The sequence below is a fragment of the Agelaius tricolor genome, unplaced genomic scaffold (assembly GCF_023055355.1).
Source record: "Agelaius tricolor isolate 1412-34295 unplaced genomic scaffold, bAgeTri1.0.p SCAF_11, whole genome shotgun sequence".
NCBI classification, from domain to species: domain Eukaryota; kingdom Metazoa; phylum Chordata; class Aves; order Passeriformes; family Icteridae; genus Agelaius; species Agelaius tricolor.
The window spans coordinates 18,873,657-18,900,703 of record NW_027269271.1 but is presented as its reverse complement, the minus strand read 5'-3'; the positions used below and the strand labels follow the sequence as shown (position 1 = coordinate 18,900,703).

Below are 27,047 nucleotides of genomic sequence, written 5' to 3'. Positions count from 1 at the left end.
GATTTTAAATCCTATTCAGCTACTTATAGTAGGATATTTTGATAATTTATGCATAATTTTATTTCTTAAAACTAATCCGAGTTGCAAAAATTAACGCCCTAGCTTTCTGAAAAGCAAAAGGGACAGGTCAAGACCTCACGTGTGGTCCTCCAGCCTACAGCTCAATATCTCAGAAGTCAGCTTGGGATTGCAGCTCTGGCCTGATTTTAGAGAAAACTGTTAACCTGGGGGCCACCAATGTGGCTTTATACAGCATCCCAAGTGAAGTGAAAATGCTAAACACATTGAGATCACAGTCTCAGTAAAGGTGACAAATTTTAAGTGAAATCCATGGAGCAAAGTCAATACACACCAGCTACACATCAGACGAAGGCCCTGCCTCTTTAAATGACCATTTTGTATTTCCTGTTACTGTAATGGGAAGGCAGGGTCACTATTGTAGGTAGGAAGTGTGGGGAGTAGAAGGAAGATCATATCTTATACTGTATATTTATTTTGCAATACAAAATCAAGGCACAAGTGAAAACTACCCACCTTATTATTGTTCATATTAATTCCAATCAGAAAAATAAGTTCTGCCAGGAAAAGGCTGCAGCAGAGGTTTTTGTGAATTGTCGTTCTAGTGCTTTGAATTTCACTGAAGAACCAGAAGGTGAAAATGCACATGGAGAGGCAAATCAACGAAATAATTATTCCTAGCTGAGTGATTCTTGTAAGAATGCTATAATTTGTAACACCCTGGGGGAAAATTATAATATAGTATTTAAAAGAACAGCTTTGTAACATCTCAAGAAAGACCTCATTCTATAATACAGCTCTTTTCTTCTTTTCTACAAAATATTAATCAAAACTGTTTGTAGAGTTTCACTGGAAATGTACACTTTGGATAATCTAAAAAGTATTGGGTTTTTGTGAGACAGATATAATTCTAGGGGAAATTAGTAATAAACTGTATATATTCCTGCTCTTGCATTTTCTGATATTTCTTAAGGAAACTTTTTATTAACATCAGTATCTCCTAATAAGATTTTCAAAATCAGATCATTTCAGTGAATGACAAATACACTGGCAGTAGGACATCTATTAATATGACACAAATATTTTCTAATATAAAAGGACTTATCACAGCAGTGACTTAGATAAGCAAAACTGAATAACTGTCTTACTGAATTTGCAACATGATCAAAACAAGACTCTGAAATAACAATCACTTCAAGCAAATGCTATTCCAGATATTTAACATGAACTTTCTCCTGAGAAACACAAGATACTTCAACACTGGACGTGAATATTTTCTGTATAAGAATACAATTTCTTTTGCTGTTTGCTATTTGAACAAAGAAACTCTGAAATACATGACTGTACATCAGCAAAAGGCTGGTATTCAGCTGACCATAAAATGTATCCCAGTATTTTTTTACTAAATAAAGGATGAGAGATTCTTCACCTCCCAGCCTTTCTTTTCAAAATAACTATATAGGTACCTGCAAAGGTTTTAAATTTCAACTGAAGACTTAGGATGCTATTTAGCAACCAGGAAACAGCCTCTATCAGCATGAAATTCACAGTGTGAGAGAACTGTCTCAATACAGTATATTCATGCTAATATTCTGCTTGCTGTCAGTTCTGATACCTTATAAAGCTGCCTCCTGAGGCAGGACCTGAGCTCCTGCAGATCCCCACTGAGACCCTGGAAATCTATGGAGCTTCTTAATAAAAGAAAGACATAAATTGAATGGCCATCCTCCCAATTTTGTGCTGGTCGGGAGTGCCCATGTTTAATAGCCATAACCTTCAGAATGATTATGCTGCTGCAAACTCTCCAGAGAGAATTTAAAGCAGATTTTTAGATGCCAAAGTTAGACAAATGGGTGGCAAAGTTTTGAGAGATAGAAATTCAGGGCCATATGGTTACTGACCACCAATGAATGGCAGATAAATCCCACAGCAGTATTAAAGTGAGATGTAAAATGAAATGCAATGCTCCAAAAATAAGCACAACAGACTGTGTTTTTGGAACAAGATACTTTGCTGCATCACTGCTCTGTAATACTGCAGAAAGGACATAAGGAAATTCAAACACATATGGGAGGAATTTTGTTTGCTTTGTGCACAATAAATTGTGTGTTTGCTGAACAAAACCGAGAGACAACCTAAAGGGGGGGTGAGTATTCAGGTTGCACTAAAATAAAAACATAAGGAATAAAACCAGAAGAAAGTATCAGGTAAAACACTAAATTAAAATAGCACTTACAACGGAGCCACCTGAGGACATCAAAACAGCAAAATGAGTCAGATGATTACATTTGCATGAGATATGAGTGGAGTTGGAATGTGTCAGCTCACAGCCTTCTGTAGCCCAGTTGCCATTCATTGTGTCTGAGTAGTTCCAAAATGCACATTTAATGTCTTTATCTGCAGTCTGGAACAGAAACAAGATGTTCTGCTGATGGCAAAAGGCAGGATATTTCCCATCAAGAGACCTTTCTTACGCTAGACCGCACAATTCATTAAAAAATGCTTGTTATCATTGGAAGGTTGGGAAACAAAAAACACATTCTGCAAGGCCTATTCCAAGCAATTAAAATGTGGCTGGGGATGGAAGCAATTTATTCACACAGCTAAAACCCCACCAACATGTAGTCTAATCAGATTACTGAACCCTGCTGGCACCTGCAAAGATGTTGGAATTTTTACCTATTGAAAACATTGTTATATATACACTTGCACCTGCTGAACATGGAGTAGACTCCAAGGTTACAGCCACATTGCTTACCCATTCCAAATGAGCAGTTCAAAAACTGAGACTTATTCCATGCATTTTACAAAGCAACCTGGGATAAAGCCAGGGTCATATCACACCTGGTATATCACCTGCTACACAACAGTGATGAGTAAGACCATTAGTATTATTTAGTACAGTGAGTGCTTACTAAATCTAGTCAAAGACTAAGTCTCCACTGTAATATAGGCTTTCTAAATATATGCAAATTTATATAAAGGTGATTTCTAACTCAGAAGGGAAGTAACAAATTTAAAAGCTGTGTAACCAAGGTTAGCACCTTGTTCCATTGCTCACCTCTCTACAGAATTGCTTTCTTGTTATGTTTCTGATGATTCTTTGTGTTGTGTAAGGTGATTTTTCACATATGATTCAAGCCAGCAAAAATCTGTATTTGCTGGAAGTAAACCTCTCAGTTTTAAATAAAGGTGTTCAGATTTCAGAAATAACAAAGCTCCAAAACTATAGGTTCTGCTATTACCCCCTAATTCCAGGTTACCTTTTTTGCATTAACCTTGAAGCATTACTTTCCTTTTTTTAGTATACATGGTTAACTGTCTGATAAACTTTCAGAAAGAAAACCCACCTAAATACAGAACAATCAAGATCCTGTAATATTCTCTGGTTCAGACATCTACATTTTATTCATTCTACAACCCAGCAAAGATGGCATCATTGCCCTTGCTTAAGTCCCATAGCACTTTTAGTACCATATTTAGTATATTGCACTTAGGATGTCACATTTGACATTAATCTTATTAGAGTAATAAACTGTAACTTCACAACAGCAAACAACAGAATTATGTCTTAGTTCATCATATGCTGCAGGTATGCTTACACCACATAAAATGATTAGCTAATGCTTTGTTTTACTTGAAGCTGATAATAAAAAACCCCCTTACCTTGGCATACTTTAAGGTAAATGTTATTTTCTCGAGCTCATAGAGTGTGGGTGGATTTGAGCTAATTGCAACAGCTATAACTGCAGAGCTTACTGTCTGTCTCTGCTCGGAAGGGTCCTTGGAGGAGAGGTTTTTGGGTGAGGAAAGCAGAGAGCCGATGTTGCTGTACCGTAGAAAGACAACTGCTACAGTGCCTATCAATCAAACACACCATGGTTAGGAGTTTGTGGGGTTTTATGGAAGAACAAAATTGAAGGCATTAAGGAAACAATAAACAATAGACATTATTGCTGCTATTGCATAAAATATGCAAAGCAGATGGAGTCTTTGTGGAATACTTATAAAAATGTTTTAGAGACAATGAAATATAGCTTTATTTAAAACAATGTAACTGGCATTGGAAATAAAAATGTGTGTTCGCACTGGCAATACTAATTAGATATATGCATATGTATTTTTCCTAGAGTAATGTATACTTGCTGCTGTTCTGCAACTGGTTACACATGTGGTGTCAACTCTTATAAACTGAAATGTCTCTGACCTAAAGTAATTACTGGACTTTACTGAAATACCTGGCTTGCTTTGACTTCCATTGGACCCAGGATGGGAAAAAAAAAGGTATTTTAGGATTCAGGGATGATCTTAAAAAAATGTAGAGATTTTCTCCCTCTCCATATTTTTAGATACTGATATGAGTCAAGATACAGATTAGATGGAAGATGAAGGTTTAAAAAATTTTTTCCATGTTTATTAAATTATGTGGTATAAGTCCAGAGCTGTTTAAACACATGTATTTATATTTAGTGGCATTTATTTATATTTAGTGACTACAGTAGTTGTAAGCCCTTTCTGTAACACTCTGAGGTACAAGCCAGATCTGGGTCCTGCTGGTTTTGGTACTAAAGATTACACATTCTTGCCCAGTGAGCTACTCTCTGAATAGAAAAATGCACCAAATTTTGAAGGAGGAGTAGTACAGAGAGTTGAAGGAGCCAGTCCAAATTCACACAGTAGATCTATGCAGAGAAAAGGATAAGCTCAGGTCTGTAGTACCAATGCCCAGGGTGAAAACTCATTGGACACTCACTGGGCCACTGGATATATTAGAAATATCAGTCTTGAGACAATCAAGGAGAAAGGATGATAAAAATCCCTTATCTTCTTTGTAATTAGCAGTGAGGAAGTTCAGCCTTGGTAAACGGCACATTTGGCTGTTTTCTAGTGGGTAAAAATCTATCTAAGGTGTTTATTAACCCACCTACTCTCCAAGCTTTGTTTCTTACCATTTGGATGAGGTTCCTTTCTCTTCTTTGGAGAGATCTTTATGTAATCTCCTCCTGTGTATACATGAGGGTGGATGTGTTTCATGTGGTGTGAATCAAAAGCAAAAACCTTGAGTGCTGTAAAACGAGAAAAATACTGTACAAATCATGACTCCATTATGGCCTGCCATAATTTAGAGTTGGGTTAGTAAGTGTGCTACTGGATTGCATAATTACTATGAATTTTAAGACTCTATCATTGTGCAAAATATTTCAAGAAAAATGTCATTAATATAACATGTTTGTTTAAACATCTATTTTTTTTTTATTTTCATGCATACATTTTGCTTGCATACTTTTTACTTTTTCTATGAAAAATATAGTCTCTTATTTACCTTGCCTTAAATTAGGTACTGGAAAAAACAATGTAGGTTACTTTAGGAAGAGCTATTGCTTTATTAAAAATGTATTTCTGAAAGGGGCTACAAATCACAATTATAAAAAGGAAAGCACAAAATTCTCCACTGAATAATAACGTTTGATAAAAGCCAACTTTTGAAAAGTATATATTTTATGGTTATCTATCCATGCTACCAAATACACATTGCACCATGAACTAATGATGTGTCTTGTCAAAAAGCAAACAAACAAGCATCACCCCTTAGGACAAAAACTACATTAGAGACTATTGAGCTCTTTACTTGCTTCATTACGGTGCTGAGTTTCAATCACCCAGGATGGGAAAAAAAATAAGTCAATAGGGCTTCTTTTAAAAACAAAACAAAACAAAACAAAGCAAAACAAAATGAAACAAAACAAATCTAAAACTTGACTGATGGAGGAATACCACTAAGCTAGACCATCTGCATTGCTTATAGCACAGCACACAAAAATAATAGGAGCTATTCAATAGACCAGCTGTCAGAAAATGTTTGTAAGGGCATAAGAAATTGTTTTCTTTGGCTGGAGTTTTGTAAAACTCATAGTTCAAGAGCTTGCACCAAAAGAGCAGTGGAAAGAGAGGGGTCATGTTGTAGCTCTTAACCTAAAATAGTTGTGTCTGGCACATATGAGACCTGTGAAAATTTTATTCATGCTGAAAAACAATAACAAAAAATTTTTGTGTTTAGGTCCAGTTTGGAAATGGGCTCATTCAGCTTACCATTTTAGAACAAAACCAAGGAATACAATCATTAACCTTTCAACACGGGAATTCCTCTCCATTCTCTTTATCAGCTTTTTCTGTCACCTTGGTGACTGATACCTACAGTTCCACTGGAGACTGCACCTGAATCCTCTCTTGCTGACTTTCATGGCCGCAGTCCTGTGGTCATGAGAGCCTCTGCTTTCAAGCAAAGGAGGTGTGGGGAGGGGGGCACAGGGGCTTTAGAGCCAGCACCTGGCACTGCCCTGCACCTGCTGCAGGCCCAGAGGTGCTCTGCAATGACATGAGTCTCATTCTACAGAGTCTATGTCGAGGAACAAATCCCTCCCTTCTTTTTCATCACTCTAATTGATTTTTGGAAAGGTGAGGGAAGAACAGGTGGTTTGACCTGCCTTGAGACCACAGTAGGAATCTTACTCATCAAGTCATCATATAAAACAGCAAGCTGGTGAGAGACAGTGAAGGACTGTACTAAATCTAAAATAAGAAATCAGATCACATACAGTTTGGGGGACATTCAGAAAAATAAAGATGAAGGAGTGGCAAAGGAATCAGTCATGCTTTATAAGGATTGGCAAAGTGGCTGGTCAGCCTTACTCTGCTCTCAGTGGAAGGAATGGTAAAACTATTATTACCACAGCAAAATCAGCAGGTATTGGTGGGAAGGCAGCAGCACACAGGGAGAAGGGAGGTGAACATAATGGTGCAGTTGAGACTAACCAATTCTCCTCCTGGGGAATTTCTCTTAAAATGAGAAATTCCTGTTGAGATTAGGTCACTCAAGATTAAACTCACTAGGTAAAATCTTTATTCCAAGTTCATTTATGAGAACTGCACTGAACAAGAAAGAGTAAAAAAAAAATCTGTAGAAAGTAAGTCCAAATTTTGTTCCACTGGCATTTTATATACACATAAGATGCATAGGATAATTTTGTGCTTATAAAATGAATCTAGACTGTGTGAATGTGGCCATAATGAGAGATGTAAGGAGAATATCAAAACAAGTTCCTACAGACTCAATTTATTTTTTTGCTCTGGACTCAAAGGTTTGGTCTTTGAAAATTATGATACCTACACTGAAAGTCAGGTGTTAGTTACAAAATTAACACCTGTTTCTTTCACATAACACCATTTCTAATCTTTATAATTGTGCTGAAAAACTCCTCAGTTTAATCCACATCTAAAGTATACCTTACAATAATTTTCTTTATCTTACCTATGTCACTTGCATTAGCATCCAGCTGGGCTGTCCTTTTGAAGCTCTGTGACATGACAAGTGTGGCCTGCTCTGCAGTGTGCAGCAGCTTAGTCAGGCTCCTCCTTTGCTTATCTACAGGCAGAGCTTCCCAGGCTGTAATTTTGTCTTTTTGTAAAAAATTGTTCACTGTGTTGACCAAAACCTGTAAGTAAAAGCACGTGTTTGAGAAGAGTCATAGGCTGCCTTTGGAATAAGGACAAACCCCACAGCTCCAAGGCTTGATCCACTCACGGTAATGGTGGTGTTCTGGAGGGCTTCATTGTCAGAGACAGGGTCACTCATGGTGTTCCACGGTGAATAGGACAGTGCTTCAACATATGAAATCACTTCTACAGGTAAAAGGGGTCCTAAAGTATTTTTATTAATTTCTTGCAGCTTCTCCAGAGGTGTTTTTAAATGGCTAATCTGAAAAATGCCAGAATTCATATCTTAATGAAACAATTAAAGCCATATTTTTGTATGTGAAAAGGAACCCAATAGACTGATTTCTCTTAATTAACATACTGGTTTATAAGACACTTGTGAATAAACACTCCTACCCAACCAACAGGTTGTCCTATAAATTATTGATATTACACATCTAGTATAACCCTCACAAACAGCCACAATTAAAAAAATGGTGTGCTATCATTACATATTTTTTTTCTCGACAGCAGCTAAGTTTTATTTATCCTGATGATCCAAAGTGAACTAGTAAATGTTCTGCAAAAAAATAAATTAAATATCAATTATATGATTATTCTGCTTCTGTATTAATCTATTGACTTTTCTTTTAAATTTAGCTGAAGAGGTGGGAACAGATGGGAAGTATTTGTATTTTTTAGTTGTTTTTTATCAAATGCAAATTATTAGTTGAGTGAACTGTACTGCCTATTTCTCCTTCAGTGCTTCAGCTTATAAACTGCTAAATGCACTTACATAAAACAGCTAGTTTAAAATATAGGCAGGAGAGTGTGAGATGAAGATTAACCTTCCACATTTCGGTCTCATGGCTGAATAAGAGAAGAATTCTTACTTCACAATACTGGAATCTAATTAATAAAACACCCAACATCTGATTTTGTATAATCTCCACTCTCTGTTGTTGAACATCTTTTACAGGGCTTGCTTTGTCTTTGACTGTAACTCAACAGAACTAGAAAAACAGGCTAAAAATCTGACAGTTATTTACAAGAAAGGATTTTTAATTATTAATTTAAGTTTAGTTTGAGTATATCTTTAAAAAAAATCTCACTCTAAGATTCTGCTGTAACATTTACCATGCCTTTGCACCTAAGGTATTATATTTGATATGATGCATTACATTGCAGGTAAAGATAAAAACTATATTAATACTACATATGTAATACTAGGTTAATAAAATCCTTTAAAATAATATCTTTTTGAATCCAGTAACTGAATCAAATTGCTTAATATCAAATGCAAACATATACAATTGCTTTAAATTTATTTATGCTTATGCGTCATTTATCCTTTAAAATTAGACATTACTGTAGCTGTAGAATAATGGATAGTGCATTCATTAATATATTTTTAATTTGCTTTAGGAATCTCTTTTTCTGGTGAAAAAAAATATTTTCTGGTGAAAAATACTCTGGCCACAGAGTATTTGTTTTTATAAATCCTGTATCACTTTACACACTTGTCTTTGAGGAGTAAATAAAGCAGCATACCAAGATGCTATGGCTCCCTTTTCTATTTAGTCACTTGTTGACATTACTTTTGTAAGCTATCTTGCCTTCCTTCTGAACAAGCAAATAATTGCACATCAGTAAATGCAGCAGTGTGTAACTCCAGAAATTACAGAAACAGCTGAGTGATTACCACACTTCTGAATTTTTCATGCATCATGACTCACTTTGCTGGAAAGAGAACACGCAGATTCCCAGCAAGTTATTATCATGACTAGAACATACAACCCAGTTCAAATAATTTGAAATTATTAAAAAGCCTTCTGTCAACATGCTTAAGTTCAATTGTATGCTTCAAGCCTTTGTTAAAAACTGTTTAAGAACTATTATATTTGAAACAGCAGTTTCAAACAGAAACAATTAAAGGATTTGAAAATTAATCCACAAACCACTGCTACTTACTCTGGCTAAAGTTCTATTAATATGTTCAGCTATACAGTCTTTGAATAACTCACACTTGGCCTTTGGATTTTCTGTGAAAACAAAAGGGGAAACTAATTATACACTGCAGTTCAGTCAATATTCAATACATACTAATTGCAAAAGCTCTTGTCTAGGTCATTCCCCAAACCACCAGCATTCTGAATTTATGCACATAAAACACAGCATTCCATTCTCAAACTACAATTACAGACTTTATCTTGGCTAAAATTATAGCACTGGATTGGAATAAGCTGTTTTATTCAGGTGGAGAATTTGGTCCCTTTTATGGGACTTCCACAGGTGGGGCAGAGAGGGCTCAAATTTACAGAGAGCAGTCCAGATCTGACAACTGTGAGGAGGTAACCATTATTTCAGATGGATCTCATCACACTGTTTAGCAAAAATACATTTACAAAATTATTCTATTCTCCGGAATTGTAGATGCCACAGCCTTGCCTCTTTTTCATGTCTTGCTGATTAATCTAACTGAAGATAAATAGGCACTGGTGGGTTTCTCAGAAGATGTATCTCTATAATAACACATAAACCTTTATAATATCATGTACCTTGGCAGGAAGTGCCATCATTTGGCTTAAACTGCAATTTTCCTGTGGATGGTTGATAACCTTCCTTACAGGAGCAGCTAAACCCTCCATCCATGTTTTCACATTTTGCATGATCTCCACAGGCAACACTTCCTTCATTGCTGCACTCATCTACATCTGCAAATATTGTGAGAAATTGAATTTTTATTAAGTATGTACAGAATAACACCTTGCTGCTTTGTTGATAATAGCCCTGCACACTACAAGCAGTTTCATAATAAAATTTCATGTAATAAAAAAAAGCAACAACTAAACCCACAATCTCAGTGGCAAAACCCCTGCCAATTATGATAGTTAAGGATTAGAAGGATAAATCATAATTGATCATATTTTTATACCACCACTTTTATTGCTCTATAATACTACACTGCTCGTGTTTTAAAACCATATTAATTCTATCATAACAAAATGGTTGGCATGATGCAAATCATCTGAAATCCATTTTTCAGAGATTAGACTAAATAGATTTTCTCTGCTCAGTTAGAAGAAGAAAAAAAGCCCTACAGACTTGTCTTTTAAGTTGCAGCTTTAAAAAGACACTGCAAAAGCTCACTCTGTCCATCTTGTTAATCTAAGAATTAAACTCTGTGCCCTTCAAAGTGCTTGGCATATCCTTTTCTTTCTTTTTTTTTTTTAATCCACATTTAAATTACATTTGCCTAAAATGTCTTTTTTTGCTTCTAAATAAATTGCCATTAGGTAGACAAGTTCAGTAACTGGGTGGGGCATAGTCCAAGAGTAAAACCAATGAATTCCAGTAAGGGAATCCATGAATTGATCAGTTTAGGAGAGCTGGGTACTAAATCCCTGGCTGGAGTACTGATTATTTTGCATTATTTGGCTGGCTAAGGATAAAGATCAAATAACTCAATGGAGAAAGCAAACTGGGAACTATACCAAATAATTCTGGAGAATGAAGTAATGGACTGTGAAGTGCTGTGCTGGAAAGGAGAAAAACATGAAGAGCTTTGGGACAGGTATATCTGAAAGATGAAGTGGTACATGAGTGGGTTTAAAGTAACAGCCTGAGAACTGAACTGAAGGAAAGGGAGGCAGTGCAGGGAATGGAGGAGAGAGGATGGGAGCTCCAGTCAAGAACTGGTATGATGCTTAGTTTTGGGAAGAAATTGCTGAAAAAGGAGAAGTGGTTAATTGATCAGTGGAGGAGAAGAGCTGTCTGAACTGATAGGCAGCCTCTGCTGAACCAGAGGGTGTTTTAAAAACAGACAAGAAGAAAGCAGATTATGGGGTGGCTGGAAATACACTATTAGCATATAGAAACTAGGTTCACACTCTGCTTTTGATACAAGAATCTTGGTGGTTGTCAAAAAGGAGCACAAAATAGAGCAACAATGCATGTAAAATTAGGTTATTATTGAAAAATGGAAAGATATACTGCATGCATATGGATATATAGAGGGAATGCAAAAAAATACATGAAGAATACTTGAGGGCCATCTGTCTATTTGGACAGAGGTCTCCCTGTGATTTAAGGTTGATGTCCCACTTCACTTTCATATATCTCTTTTTCTCACTGAGCCAATGCTCTGTTTTGAACCTGAAATGCTGTGTTTTAAGCCTGAAGCTCAGAAGCTGCCATGGAAAAGCCATTCAGACTCCTGCACAGACAGGAAGGAGATGTGGGACTGGAGGTGCATTTGCCCTCCCCAGCACAGCCACCACTGCTCTGCAGGGAGAGCCACCAAGAAAACTATGTGCTTCAATGGCTTGCTGCCAGCATGGAAGTTTAAAGCAGGAAGTTAAATTATGATTTTCTGCATTAGGGCAATAGTTTAGTTCCATATTTAATGTCCCAAACTGCTAATGTTTCTCTTTAAGGAGATGAGTTTTGCATTATTCGTATCTGTATGGTTTCTGTGACTTCAGTATTCATAGTTATGGAGCTAACCACATTTTACATGAACCAATCTGGCAAAAGGGAAGGAAAATAACATGATGTAGTGCTACACACAGGGTACCTCATAATTAAATGCTGTCATTTAAAGACACAAGGCTAAAGTTCTTACTCTTGGCATTTAAATAACCTCTCACATCAGTAAATTATAAAGCTCTGCTTGAAACAAGTGAGTGTCTGTCAGTGCCTTGTTGTGTGACTCTGTAAGACAGAGAGACTTTGAATGAAGTGGCAGGGGTGAAAATCATGACAAAGCCAGTTAGTCTAACTAGAAAACACCATCACCCTCACACCAAAGATTTCTTTGGCCTTGTCAGCTACATGGAGGGCATGTACATCTGAACTAGCCATTCATCATGTAATGCAGTGCTAAAACACCAGCAATTGGCAACAATCTTTGCCAAAAGTTACAATAAAAAAAGCAATATTTTAATGCTTTTGAGAATACTAAGGATCAGGTTTCCATATGATTTACTGATACAAATGTTTTAAAATTGTCATGACACTTCTTTTTATAAACTTTTAGATCAGTAAATAATTGATTTCTTATTATAGGGCAGTCATGCAAATTCTTTTTGTAATTATATAGGATATAAAGTGTAATGGAGATTTTAATGAGAAGAGAGGATTATCAAAAAAAAGCAGGAATTCAAGTATTTTGGCACATCTCTGGCAACAGGGCTGCTATTTAAAATCTAATAGAGACACCCTGTTGAGTATATGCAAATAGACTTTCTGCAGTTGAGTTGTCCATATGGAATGGGTCCATATCATGCCTATTTAATTTACTGTTTTCAGAAGAAAAAACAGCTCCTGGATGACAAAATTAAAAGGCAATATGTCTGAACTTGCAAGGTACTAATCAGCTTCATATCCCTTTTAAATCAATGAGATTGTCAGGAGCAGCCAACAGTTTGTGGCAGTTGCAAGAATGCAGCTTTTAAGTTCCTGCTTTGAAATGCTGTGTGCAGTAGCTGTAGGCTTTTGTTTCTTTATAGTTTGTAGTTATGCCTTTTTAACCAAATATGCAACGGTTGGACCACACATGGACAACAGCTTGTCAGTGCTTTCAGCAATCCAGTTTTAGTGGGGCTTTGGGGTGAGGATCCCAAACTCTCCTCCTTGATGTGCTGTGGGAGCAGTAGTGGGCTGCCAAGGCTGCATGAGCATTCCTCACAGACAGCATTCCTGAGCAAAGGTTGAAGAACAACAGCTTTTTAAACAGAAGAACATTTGCCATAGATCTGTAAAAAGCCCTGGCCTTTCAGTAAATATTCAAAACAAATCCTGCAGCTGAACTTTGAAGCTTTTATAGCTGCGATCAGAAAAATAATATCACCCACACCACTTAGGCTAGTGTGAAAATAGATTTATAACCTTTTATTTTATTTCTTTGCTTTGTCACTCCTCATCTATTGCAGCAGGCAAGGAAATTCCAATTAAATTAAAAGTACGGAGAACAGTTATTATGTTCAGTCTTGCCAATTACAGGATTGTACCTACAACGCTTTGATTCCTCACCAGCCAGTCAAGACAGCTTGATGTCTACATTATACCTTCTGCTTATTAGTAGCTTGCAAGTGATTGAAAACTCCAATTGCAAAGGACTAGATGTTCCCTCCCCGTGTCTCCACACTGTGGAAGGCAGCAGCACACACAAAGTAGAAATGTAAAAGGCTATGAATGGCAAAGCTAAAAGAAAAGTTAGCAACGCGGCCCAACGCCAGACTCCGTCCACTGTACAGTTCCCTTGTCACAGCAAAGGATGGGATGGAGAATGGGTGCCTTCCCAGTGCTCTCAGAAATACCTGAAGGGAGCTAATAGCATGTTCCCAGAAAAGGCAGAGTGGCGTGGATGTCACTTTCATCTCACAGATGGCCATTTTCATGTTTTTACTCTGTTGAGTGGGGTGAAAAAAGTAGGTTTCTATTTCACTTTTTTATCTGCACCTGAACATTCAATAAATTGTGAAGTCTAAGAAAAGTATGGCTTTTGCACAAATCAAAAAATAGATTTTAATAGCTCACTTTCAGGACAGCAGAAAAATGTCTTCAGAAATGTCACATCCCTGCATTCTTAGTTTTTTCTTCTCCATTTCCTTTATCCTTTTCTTCTCCTCTCTTTCCCTTCCTACTGTCCAGTTTTTCCTCTCTCTGTATCTTTCTTTGTCATCTCTTCAGCAATTCTACCTGATAAAATGGGTGAAATACTTTTGACCCTCAACTCAAAACCCAGCATTCTGACTGGATTAAGGGTGAACCAACATTTCTCAAAGCCATTTTCCCAAGATTTCTTTTGATCTACTACCCTGGGGAACATTATCACTTTTTACTTGGAAGCTTACTGTGGTTTCCAAAGAGGGAACACACAGGTATGTGCATGGACTTTGAAAGTGACTTGCACACACAAGGTTATGTGCCACACTTGCACTACTGGAAACTCAGGTAGGTTTGAGGGCATAAACAAATAGGGTTCATAATGTCATACTCTCCAAAATTCAAAAACTTTAAAACAAGTTTTAAAGTTACTGCCATGTACATATATACATATATTAAAAAGAAGATTTAAGACTTTGCAGAATCTAAAAATATATTGTGGGGCCCCATAAACTTGTGTAGGATGGATACCTGGTAGTTCTGTTCTGTGATTTGTACTAAATAACTTGCACTCTATTTAGAATGAAATGTTGGTATTTGCTTCAGCTGTCACCCTGAATACACAAATGTCAGCTGCCTGTGTGCAAATCATATCTGCTACCTGTAGCAGCAGAACCATTGGGTACAAAATATCCTATTATGGTTTCCATGATGGATAAGGAAAAAAATTAATTGTGGATCAAAAGGTTGTGTTTAGGACTCACATCTTGGTAAAGTAATTGGTACACTTGTTTAATGAAAAAAGGTGCCCACAGGTAATTTTTTTTCATTTCAGTGTGCATTTTAAAAGCTCTTGGCTCCTCCATGTGGATATTTAAAAAGAAGAAGTACTCTAGTAGAGGATAAAAAAACCATCAATCTGCCCAGTAAAGAGGGAAAAAAAGGAAGAAATTATCAAGCTAAGGGTAAGAAGTTAAAGTGACACAAAGTCAGAGAAATAAGTTTGAAGACAAACTCCCAAAACTGAGGAAATATCATAATGTAAAAATCAAAACCTGGAGCAGAAATGGTGAGAATATTTACAGCTCAATGTGCTAACTGTCTCCATCCCAGCTAATTTAAGAATGATTCATAGCAGCTGGATAAAGCAGAGCACTTTTAGATGGATGTGAGCAATGGGCAAGAAATGTCGATTAGATCACTTTCTGGCTTAATATGCAACCACTCTGCTGATATTAAGAGCAGTGAGAAGAGAGGTTGTCAGCACTCACAAGCTCACAGGAGACATACCTAGAATGAGACACAGTCAGCATAAAGGTGTAAAGGGCAATAGATTTATTTCTCATTTTCCCATTCCCTGAGGACTTTTGCAACATACAGAGAAAATTACCAGGAGTTTGAAAAAGAGAAATAGTTGCAGTTCTTTCATTCAGAGGAAATCCTAAAGGATTGCATGGTTGTTCAGAAATAACATTTTTCCAGAGAACTTTTCCTCCCCTGTAATCTTGAACATGTTCCATTCAACTGCTACAGAACCAGAGGCTAATGAATGGCACAGGAGGTAGGATAACCACTGATCTTGCTTGTTGCTTTTGATTAGACTTGAAAAATAACAAAAGTATCGTAACCAAGTTTCCAAATAAAAGATATTTGAGGTATACTAGTTCAAACTTATAGAGAATTTTGTTGATCCAGATCTGAAGGCAGAATATTTTGTCACTTTTTCTCCTGAGAATGTGACCACCTTGCTCACAGATCAGTGAAACAGTGGCATAAATGGGTGAATTGGTGATTTCTGGGTAGCCTTAACTATATATTTATTGTATAAATCTGTGACATGTGGATTTAAATATATTGCAAGCAGAGTCAAGGTGCAAGTGTCACTGAAAGCAATGGCAGATGCTCTGTTGTCAGGGAGAAGTGTGGGCCTGAGCTGGAATATTGAGCAAACATGTTCCAGTCCAAAATATAGGAATTTTATATGCAAACTCCAAACTTCACAAACATGAGAGCATGTTGCTAGATTTTTATAATTAAGAGAAGCAATAAGAGAAGAGTGACAGTGTAAAGCTCTCTGGCAGACGGTAATAACTTACCCACACAGGAGGTTCCATCATTAGGAACAAAAATTTGTTGACCATTGCTGGGTTTGAAACCAGACATACATGTGCAGTAATAACTTCCCTCTGTGTTTGTGCAATTGGCATGCTCTCCACACGGCTGAGTAGCATTTTCACACTCATTATCATCTGCAAGACAAATGATGGGAAAATATATTTACATTTGATGATTGAAGAAAGCAGTATTCTATAAGCTTAATTTGGCTCTGGTAATTCACTTGCATAAGCCTTGAATGCTGAGCTGGCAATCTTGGTATCTGTCTATAGAGTTTTCCCATTGCCAAGGAAGTAATCAGGTGTTCAGCAGCATTCATCTGCCCTCATCATGTGTGAATCTACAAGTGAGAGATCAGTGGGATGCTGAAATGAATGGTTTAATTGGATGTACACTTGGAATAAAGGATTGAGACAAGTGCGCGTTCTGCCATGGTTGTAATTGATAACATTTTTTTCCTATCCAAAACTCTACAGGTAGAAGCTCACTCTGAGGATGTGTCTGGGAATTCTGAATCATAAAAAACAGAGGTCAAAAGGCTATAAAGAAATCACCCCCTTGATTCTCTGACATCAAAGCAAAACCACTATAGTTAAATGCACATTTTTAATGGCCTGTTTTAAAAGACTTTCTACGGTATTTCTCAGCATTACTGTAAAAACAGACTTACAAATTCATCCTGCTGACTGGCCTGAGTCTTCAAGTATATTGTTTTTTCTTAGCTCTCCCAAGTGTCTCAACAAAGGGATCAGCAAGATCCATGTCTTGAGCCTTACCTCTTAGCAATTGCTCTGCAAGTCATAATTTTTGTACCTGAAAATTCACATGAACGATTTTACAGGGCTAACCCCAGGCCTCCAATGACACAGTGAAAAAAAGGAGTGATATACACAAGTTTGAGACTGTCATTATGAGCATGGGGATCCAGCAATCCTAATCAAAGGTCAAAAAAAATCATAAACTCATGCTTTGAACTGCATAGTTGATCTCCTGCAATGACTCAATAAAACCATTTCCTATCCAAAATCTTCCAAGGTTTCTGTTGTCTATTGAATAATTTTCAGACCAAACTTGAAAAAAATTTCAAAAGCTTTCTTATTCAGGCCCACTATTTATCAAACTGAGAAAAACACTCTCAATACTGATAAATCCATCTTTCCAACAACCCATTTTTTTAAGTACCCCAAAGCTTTGAAAAAAAAAATCAATTAAAGTCTCCCAAAGAAGGTGGCACTCTTGAGTGGAATTTTCTATTTTCTACACCATGAGAAAGGAAAAGAGTTAAAGACTTCCTGAAATGTACTGGGATTTTGTTCCTGTTCTCAAGCAAAAGGTACTCATAACATGATGAATGACAGGAAAGAATTCTAACAGGGAGAGAAATAACAATTTATTGCAGAAGAGAAATGATTTAGGAGCATGACAGGGAGAAGAAATATGATTTCAGAAAAGACACCCAAGGATGAGCTTTAGAAAGGTGCTCCTGCTTCCTGATGGTCAGTGTTCTCATAAGCTGTTTACAGAGATAGGATGCAGATAAGGAAAGTGGCATGCAAGCTGGGGCAGTGACAAGATTAAAGTACAGCAAGAGCCACAAAGCCTTGCAGGAATATATTTCTGGAATAAAACTTCGTCACGACCCCCAGCATAACTCAAACAGGACACATTTTGATATTTGAAGTCTGACAAGATTTTCAGTGTGACTCAGTTGACTCAGACATGCAAATATCAATTCAGAGCTGCAGTTTTCCTCAGGGGAATTTGGGTCAACAGTATCAAATGGATTATGCTCATTAAAACCAAAATGTAATGTAATTTAATGAGGAATCCAAGTATAAAAGCACTGTGCCAACACACGTCAACAATATTTATTCCACAGCCTTGGTATTCATGAGAATACAGCAGAGGATGTGTATCATTTGGATCTTAAAGAATGCCAAAATAAAACCTAATTAGTATAAGTGGAATTATGATAGGGAGGAAAAAGTGTGATGTTGATCCCAGTTAAAAAAAAAAAGCACGAGAATATGAAAAAATCTGGTTTGTCATGTAGCATTGCAGAGACTAGGTCCCAGAAAACTTTGCAAACCTTAATTGCAGGGTCCAATTCTAATGTATTTTGTGTGTGTCTGACTCCTTTGCAACTCAAATTTGCCTAGCATTTAGTGACAACAAAAAAAGAGTGGACTGCCCTATTCCAGTTAGTTGTAAAATTAATTTGGTCTTGGGAAAATATTACAGATTCTAGAAAAGAGTATGTGTTGACTTAGCAAAGCTCATGGGATTGTAGTCTTGGAAAATGAGAAGTAGAAGGTCACTGATAGCGGCAGGACTAGATTTAAAGTAGAGGAACAACAGAGCTGAGGAGTCTAAGGGCTACATGCAAGAACATTTATTTTTGATTTTTTTACTAGGAGATCAACTGCAGTCCTTGATATCCAGCAATATTGCCTTTTTTTGGTGGTCCAAAGGATTTATAAGCAATATTAAAATGACTCATACAGTGGTTATCAACAAATTCTCTAGAATTATACCTAAATAACTTCACTGGATTATTGGTGTTTTTCCTCAATATTTATGATGTCTGCAAGGGATTTAATGGTGACTCTATGGCCTTGGTAAGCTTTCTTATTGAGAGATCTTTCAGATCATTACAGAAACATTTTGAACATTGAAGAACAGCAGTAACTTACATTGCAAACACAAGAATGAATATTTTAAAGAGTTAAATTCACATGGAGCTTTCATTTCACTATTCCCATGGTCTAAAGTAATACTGAGCAGACTGTGCAGGGGGATAATTTACTGGACCACATCCTGCTTGCATTGAAATTAATGACATAAAAGTTACTGATGGAAGTAGGCTATGGAAAACTACTAGGTTAATGAGGAAGGCAAGAGAAGAAGTTTGAAAAAAAAAAGAAAGGATTTTCATATACAGTCTATCTAAGCATTTCTTTTTACACAAAATATTCTACAAGATAAAAAATGATGGCAAAAATAATATCGAGTTCTCTGTGTAAACAACCTGAATTTTTTATTCAGACAGCACTCCAATGAGGAGCCCAGGGGCTTAAAGTAATATTGCAAATTTTACATGATTTATAATGTCATTGGATTTGTGATTTAAAGGATGTCAGGAAAAAACAATGGGATTTATAGATGAAAAAAATGTTTTCCTAACAAAATTTCCTGCCTACGCAGAAAGGATACTATAAGTGACAGCACTCATAGAGTCCACCTGCTTTGTTGTTACCTAATTTAATTACAGCACATGCATTTAATGCTGCACAGCTACTCACTGAACACTGCAGGCAGTATTTCGGGAAATATACATTGCTTTAAAGATTTTTTGTCTCCAGTAAATTATGAAAAATTTGGAGACTTAAGAGGCACGACCAGCCAAATGACAAGGTTAATTATCATGGCTAAATGGTAATGCTACATTCAAGTCTGTTAGATACAGAAGGCATTTCCTGAATAGCTGCACTTGAGAAATGACAGTGGGGGCATGGACCTGGTTGTTGGGATTGGTTGGTTTTTTTAGGTTGCTTTCCATTTTTGGCTAGTTATTTTTTTACATGGCAGTTCTATGATTTGGATTGCTCTAAAATCTCATCATTACCAATGAAAATGTAAGGAAGATTATAAATAATTTCCAAGGGAATTTGTGTTGAGTAACTCAAAGATATGTGGGAATGTGGGAGATAAAGCAACGTGTACCTGAATACTGGTAGGATGTTTACATGGTAGAGTTGTATAATAAAATCCATTTTCCATTTTTACCTTAAAATTACAGCAAGCATGTATTTTACTGTACATAAATGTCATAGTTAGATAGAATCAACTACTGTTATAGTAATCAATGTAATGTAATCATACCTCTGCTAGTCTCTTGAGAATGTATTATAGATTTTTAAAAGCAAAAAACAAAGCAAAAAAAAAAAGAAAAACTGATACACCCCTCTAGACCTCCATTTTGATTTGAGCTAGTACTTCTGTTGTCAAACACTTGTGCTCATTAATATGAGTACATTTTTGCATAGAGAGAGCATTAAATTATTTTAGAAACTTTAAAGCATACCAATACAAAAAAGAAGAATGATTTATGGATTTTAGGGGCATGATGCACTTGGAAGCTAGAGGAATCTGCTAAGATTTTAGGAGGAGAAAAACGAACCTGGAACATTTCCTTTGTTGGATTCCATGTCCCTTTTAAAGTGCAAGATTTACCATGTCATATATGGTAAATATATGGTATTTTAATAATGCGTGGTTATGAAATGATAACCTACAATTGGAAAGCAGCGACAAAAGTACATAATCTGCTTTTTTTTTGTGACAAGCATTGGAAAATTCTTTGAGTTATCAATTTTGGATAGACGATTTTTGTAATACCGCTTGTGTATTTACATGAAAAATGTCATGAGGAAAAATCTTTTAGTAATGGATTTATCAAACAGCTATGAAGGATTTTCATTGCACTGGGCACATCTCTGTGATAGACTTTTTGATGATATGATGACATATAATATGAAGAGTTAGTTGTGGGGTGAAACTTGTCATATTGATTCACAATCACACAGAAGTTTTTCTTGTTTTACTTTTTATAGATTTCTAAATAAATTGTTCCTCCCTTCAAGTAACAAGCAAGGTGGAAATCCAAAGTTATACAGAACGATTTGTGCATTTTCAGTCCTCCCCAATCCATGCAAAACGAGATTTTTGTAGAAATGAAGAGAATATTAAAGACACCTGACCAGAGCTTGAGTTTGTTAACCTGAGCCTCACTGGAACAAGCATAGGCCCAGGGCTGTGATTTTCAGGAGTTTAGTGAGGCCTGATGTTACTGTGGACTACAAGCAGCTCTTACACCACAATATGTGCGCCTCCTATTTAGTGCGTTCCCCGCGTGACAAAGTTAATGCAATTAAAACATCAACAATTAATTTTCCCCTAATCCACGCAAACCTATCTGTGGAAAGCAAGGCTGTAGGCCTCTGGGGCACACCCATCCATCAAGATGGACCCAGTATCTCTGGGACACAGCAGTGTGAGCGCTGGACAGCAGTGGGAAGGAAGGAAATGCAGCCAGGCTGGCTGGGGAATACATTGATTCATTGCATCCGCTGCTTTCTGACAGTAGCCTCCGCTGCCAGAGCTGCTATGGAGCCCCTGGGGGAAACGAAAACTACCCTTCCCTAGTGTAACCCTCATGGGAGAACAGGGCTTGAAGTGCCTCACTTAACCCCTCAAAAGCAAGGAAATGAAAGGCTTCCTGTAAAACAAATTCCAGTGCTACTCCCCCCGCTGTGCTCAGCCTGTCTGGAGGTCTCAGAACAGTGGGTGATTTTACATACATTACTTCTGTGCTGCAGGACTGCATCTACTGCCATCAAAGCCCGAGTTAAGAACAGCAATACCATTAACAACCTTGCCTTTCCTTTTTGTGATTTGTTTCCATTAATGGCAATTTAACACAATTTGTTTATGATTCTCCAAAGATTCAGCATTCGAGCTTGGTCTAAATCAGCATGAAAGAGCAGATGCTTAGAATAACCACTAGAGACTGTAGAAACTGGGCTGGAAATCTCATTTAAATATGAATTGCTTTCATAATGGGCCTGATTCATCTTTGTCCTACACCTGGGCAGGGAAGCATGCAGTTGCTGCATAGGAAATCTTACTGCTGCAAGCTCTGCCTAGTTCAGATTTCACATTTCTCTGCCACCTTCAAGAGCTTTTCACAATGCCTTCTTGGGATGTTTTTGTAGCTTGTTGGGAGTTTTTCACCAGTTTTGACTTGATGGCTCTAAAACTAGCTCCTATAAGGTCTTAGTGCAGCAAACAAATATTTTCTCTCACACAGGCTATGTGTGTATGAAGGGATGATTTCAGATCAGCAGTTCTTTCATGTCTGGATGAACTAAAGGGCCTCACAACAGAAAATTTGCTTAGTCCCAGTTTAAGGAACAGAACAGAACAGTCTAAAAGAAGGAGGAAAGAAAAGTTTCCTACATATCAAAGTCACACTCAGGTTGAGTTTCAGAGAATGGACAAGGTTTGGAGGGGTTAATATATTATCCAAACTGTTTCCCTCATCTCTTGCTGATATTTCCAGACATTATAAATTAAACATGAACAGCATTTATTATCAGGTAAATGCCAGAAATGAAATTGTCATTTTGTTTAGCCACACAGAACATCCTGCCTTTTCAACACTTGTGAAATACCAGAAAAAGGCAATGTATAATTTGTGGTCACTCCTATGTGAAGCATGGGGTTGTGCTGGGGTATATATCATTAAAGGTACTAGTCCTTGACTGGAAACAAACCATTTGCTCAGAGAGGCATCTGCAAGAATTTGAGAAGGAACAACGTGCTTAAATTAGTGAAACTGAAGTAAAAAATTAAATAATTGAAGGAGGGAATAAATATTGCATGGTGCTGTCACAGTTTTTCCCCAACACTTCCTCCCCTGCACCTCTGGAGAGCAGAGGCCCACATGGAGTGTATCAACACCCTCTCATCACTCTCCCAGGAGAGACCTCATTGCTGTACTGACCAACAGAGATTCAGCAAGAAAATTCAGAGCTGCAAGTGCAGAGCATCAGTTTGGGTGTCCAAACCACAAATTAGTTATTTATTGTCTGACTGACACCCCTTCCCTGACTGGGTCGTGAGGGTAAGACCCGCAGTGCTGTGACGATTTTCTCCCACAGGCAAAACTTGGAGCTGGTCAAGCATCCCCTGCTTGTGGAGAACAGGGTCTCAGGAGCCTGTCAGGGGTGTGGGTGTTGAGCACAGCCCAAGAGGCAGCTCAGGCACAAGGGACAAGGAGCTGCCACTCACTCGTCAGGGTAGCAGAGCACGACCTCCTTGTATCTGGAGTACTCCAGGATCCCCTTCTGTCTTTCTCCCAAGACAAGAACACAGCATTAATTTACCAGCTAAGAAGCTGGTCTGATGGTTAAAATGCAATGCTAAAGAAGGAGAGAGATTTTAGCAGAGTAATGTCAGAGACAGTACAGTGGGAAAAAGCCCCTGAACAGGCTGAAGATGGTCTGCTGGCGTTCCAAGGCTGGTTTTTGAGGTGAGAAGTTGTGACTAGGTGAATTATTTGGAAAACTGGTTAATAGATAATGAATAGGAGTGGATAAAAAATTATCCCAATTCGAGTTCCAGTCACATGCAGCTCCTGGTTGGTTATACTGTGAACTCAAACAACACAATGCTCCCATCTGACAGGATGTGAATAAGTGAGATGTCACTCAAATCCAAACATTTTGGTCCCACGCAAGAGATTAGACAGAAGGAAAACAGCTTAGGAAACAGTCTGATTAAGGGGGAATAAAAACATCCAGGCAACACTGTCCTAAATTTCAAAACAAAAAAGTATATTTAGTCAGAAAACACAGCCAGGAAATGCATCAGCACTTTAGACTTGTAGATGAAATCCAGAGTGGGGCCATCATGGTGTGGGTGAGCAAGATGTGAAGAAGGTGTAACTGAGAGAAAACACAGCTTGACTGAGGCAGTGGAACATTGAGCATTATCTGATGAGCTTTATCAGACTTGCTACAAACATGCAGCAAAGGCTATGGGAAGAAATGGTGCTGTTCTACGTCAGGATATGGGCTTATCCTTCAGTCACTCAGGACTGCATCCTGGGGTCTGGAATGTCACATGGCAACAGCAGCACTGTGTTCCCACTGTGCCAGGCATCTGGGGCTGGAAGCACACAAAAGCACCTGTGCTGTTCCGGGAGCCTCTGCAAAGCACAAAGGGCAGTATCAAATATTTAACATCAGTGACACTGTGAGGTGTGTGAGCTCGTGGCACAGGTGGCACACAGTGATGGGCACAAATGAGCAAATACATGGGGCTCTGCAATGATTCATAAAATAACTGCTCAGGCACAGAGCTACCTGGTAAGGGTAGTTTTAATTGGAGTTGATGGGATCCATTTGTTTGGGGTGGTTCATATTATACATTTGGGAGCCAGAAATTACTACCAGGCTGCTGAGTTCCTCCCTGGAGTGGGCAGACAGGTGTGTTTGAGCTAAAGGACGAGCTCAGGTTCATATCTAATTCTGAAGCACGCTTTCCCCTAGCTGACTTGCTCCATTGCTCCTTGTGGCAGGCTCAGAAATACCAGGACTGTTTTTGCATTTCTTTCCAAGTGAATATGCTCATGTTTGGTTTAAGTGTGTGAAAAGTCTGTTTCCATAAAGAGCCTGACCTCAAAGTCACAAATGCCCAAGGAGTGGCTCCCATTAACCTACACCATTGCTACTACAGGAGCAAAGGGGCAAAACCTGCCAAGAGCAGAAGTCAAGAATCAAGATCACATTGCTCTTCATCACCCACACTGATTTAATTACAAAACCCAACCTCAGTATCCTGGCAGACACCCACAAATGTCAAGCTTGCTACTCCAGGATTAGACAGAATGCAATTGAGACATATCATTAGTTTCTTGGTTCACCTCCTTCAAAAACAAGGAATTAACACAAAGTGGAGTGCAGCTGAATGGGGATATGCTGGATTTGAACTGCTGGCAGTGTGCAGGTATCAGGGTTTTTCTGAATGCTACCAGCAGAAATGTTTTAGAAACTTTGCTTATTAAATTACCAAATTTCCCATTTAGCTTTCGTTTTTGTTGCTAACTTCCTTGTTTTCACTGAAAAACATCCTTTAACTGAAAAGTAAAACAGGACATGCACAATCAGAGTATTTTTGTTTAAAGGAAAGTAAGCAGCACAGCAGTCCCCTACTGAAAGGGATTGCCAGTAGATAACCATGCCCCCTCCTGCAGAACTGAATGGGAACCCAAGTAGTTCTGTTTCAGCACTGCAAATACAACTGCATTAAAAAAAAAAAAAACCAACAAAGAAAACCAGAAATACAACCAAACCCAAACCAAACTATAGAAATACAATATTGGCATTCTAATTTCTTGCAGATTTCCCAATGCATTTTCCATCATTCTGGTATAGAATCAGCACCATCCATGAAAGTAGATTTATCACAATGTGAGAGTGAAGTCTTGATTACATTAACTCTTTTTTCAGAGTATTTACTTATTTTGTGTCCAATACTCCAATAGCCACTGTATAATAATATAAAGGAAAATATGACTCAAAGTTTTTCAATTATCAATGCACCTGGTTCTTGTTATTTCCAGCACTAATTTCTCAAAACTCTGCTTGCAGAACACATAAACTCAGTATGACGGAATTTTTTGCATGTTACATCAGAACCAAAAACACTCTTGTAGAGGACAAATTCTTCAGTAGCTGCAAAGAGGTTGTACATTACCATGCACCAAATCTTGTGATCTATCTGATCTGCGTGCAACAGATGCTAAATGCATCTAAAGAAAGACAGTAGAACCACAGCAGGATTACTCTGTTAACAACTAAATCCCAAAAGCTACCAGGTGGATGTCTCCTACAGGCAGTTCCAGAGGGTATCACTCAGAGGCAGTGATCTCTCTGGCTCCCCCAACAATGACCCATCAAACAGCAAGTGAAACACTAAGCTAGAGGTCATGGTGAACATGAATTCCTACATCTCACATTTCCAGGCTGCCTTCCTGGTCCATGAGAGGTAAACTCTGTCTGTTTACATTTCCCATTTTACCAGTGTTTTTGCAAGAGAAAAGAGAAACTGAATTTTACTTAGAAAGTTTTTGCTAAATCCTAAATTTAGAATCATAGCATTAAGACTTTCTTTGGGCAGCAAGGACAGCTAGACATGTAGAAATGACAACTGTGCTTCTCAGTGTTCAGCATTTGAATCTGCTGCTTAATAACAGGTTGCACCTTATGAAGCCCAGGTATCACTGTGTTACATTTTTTTTCCAAAGGACAAATTTATTGCAAATAATTTCCTGTAACATATCTGAAACAGTATTAAGAACATTTTTTGCTTTTGAGATGTGTATTATGTTCCATTTTGGATTTAAAAAGCAGAATACAATAAAAGATGTGGTAAAATTTCATTGAGAGAAGTAGTAACTCAAATAACATGGAAGTCACATATAAAACAGTGACTACAAAAGCTATTTTTTTCCTGTTGTGGAAGAGTGCTCATTGATTTCTGAAAGCACAGGCTAATTATGCTCTGAGTGGATGGAGTACCTTAAGGAGTCTGGTCTGGCCATCACTAGAGATCACTATTTGCTTTTGTCAAACCCAACTTGCAGTACTAAAGGCAGGAGTATCTTGACAAAATTTGATTGCCATCTAACATTTGGGAGGTTAGATGAGGTGACCTAATCCTGCTCTATGAAACACTTGGACCCATATTGCTCTAAGCTAATATTAGGGTTTGGCCATTATAAGAAGATTTTACAATAGTGAATAATGGTTTTATTTATTTTATTTTTAAAGTAAAAAATTACATGTGAAATAGTCATCTTCTACAGTGGCCCACAAAGCTTTCATGTGGCTTGATGACTGTCCTTTTTATATTAGTCCTATTTGTGAGTTATCCCATTTAAATGTTCTGGAATTCAATAGCTTCACTTCTGGATAATAGACTAAATCACAAAAGGAAATAATTTCAATCTATAACTGAGAAAGGCCATTAATTGCTGGAATCCATCCAGTCTCCAAACCTGAAGATATCAAATATGGTCTGGCAAGGAGGAGACAATTAGGCTGAGGAATTCTACCCAGAGGGAAAACATGCCAGCATTATTTCAGCTGGACTAATGACTACAACAATAACCACTGAAGTATTTCCAGCTACTGTCAATGCTGCAAGTATTTAACTCCATGGTCAAAACATCTTAACTACTGACAGTGATATTCTCAGAGACTGAC

At 37.6% G+C, this 27,047-nt stretch overlaps 1 protein-coding gene across 3 annotated transcripts in view; it reads right to left on the bottom strand.

Moving 5' to 3' along the window:
- Window positions 1-27,047, bottom strand: part of ADGRL4 (adhesion G protein-coupled receptor L4) — a 72,370-nt gene that overhangs the window by 19,317 nt on the left and 26,006 nt on the right. For 2 of the 3 annotated variants that reach the window (XM_071436431.1, XM_071436432.1), the window contains 9 exons: window positions 16,197-16,349; window positions 10,050-10,205; window positions 9,463-9,533; window positions 7,601-7,774; window positions 7,328-7,511; window positions 4,968-5,084; window positions 3,685-3,878; window positions 2,255-2,422; window positions 535-738 (listed from right to left, as the gene is read on the bottom strand). In XM_071436431.1, the coding sequence (XP_071292532.1) occupies window positions 535-738; window positions 2,255-2,422; window positions 3,685-3,878; window positions 4,968-5,084; window positions 7,328-7,511; window positions 7,601-7,774; window positions 9,463-9,533; window positions 10,050-10,205; window positions 16,197-16,349 (1,421 nt within the window). The remainder of the gene's footprint in view (window positions 1-534; window positions 739-2,254; window positions 2,423-3,684; window positions 3,879-4,967; window positions 5,085-7,327; window positions 7,512-7,600; window positions 7,775-9,462; window positions 9,534-10,049; window positions 10,206-16,196; window positions 16,350-27,047) is intronic. The other variant, XM_071436433.1, reaches the window with a different exon arrangement.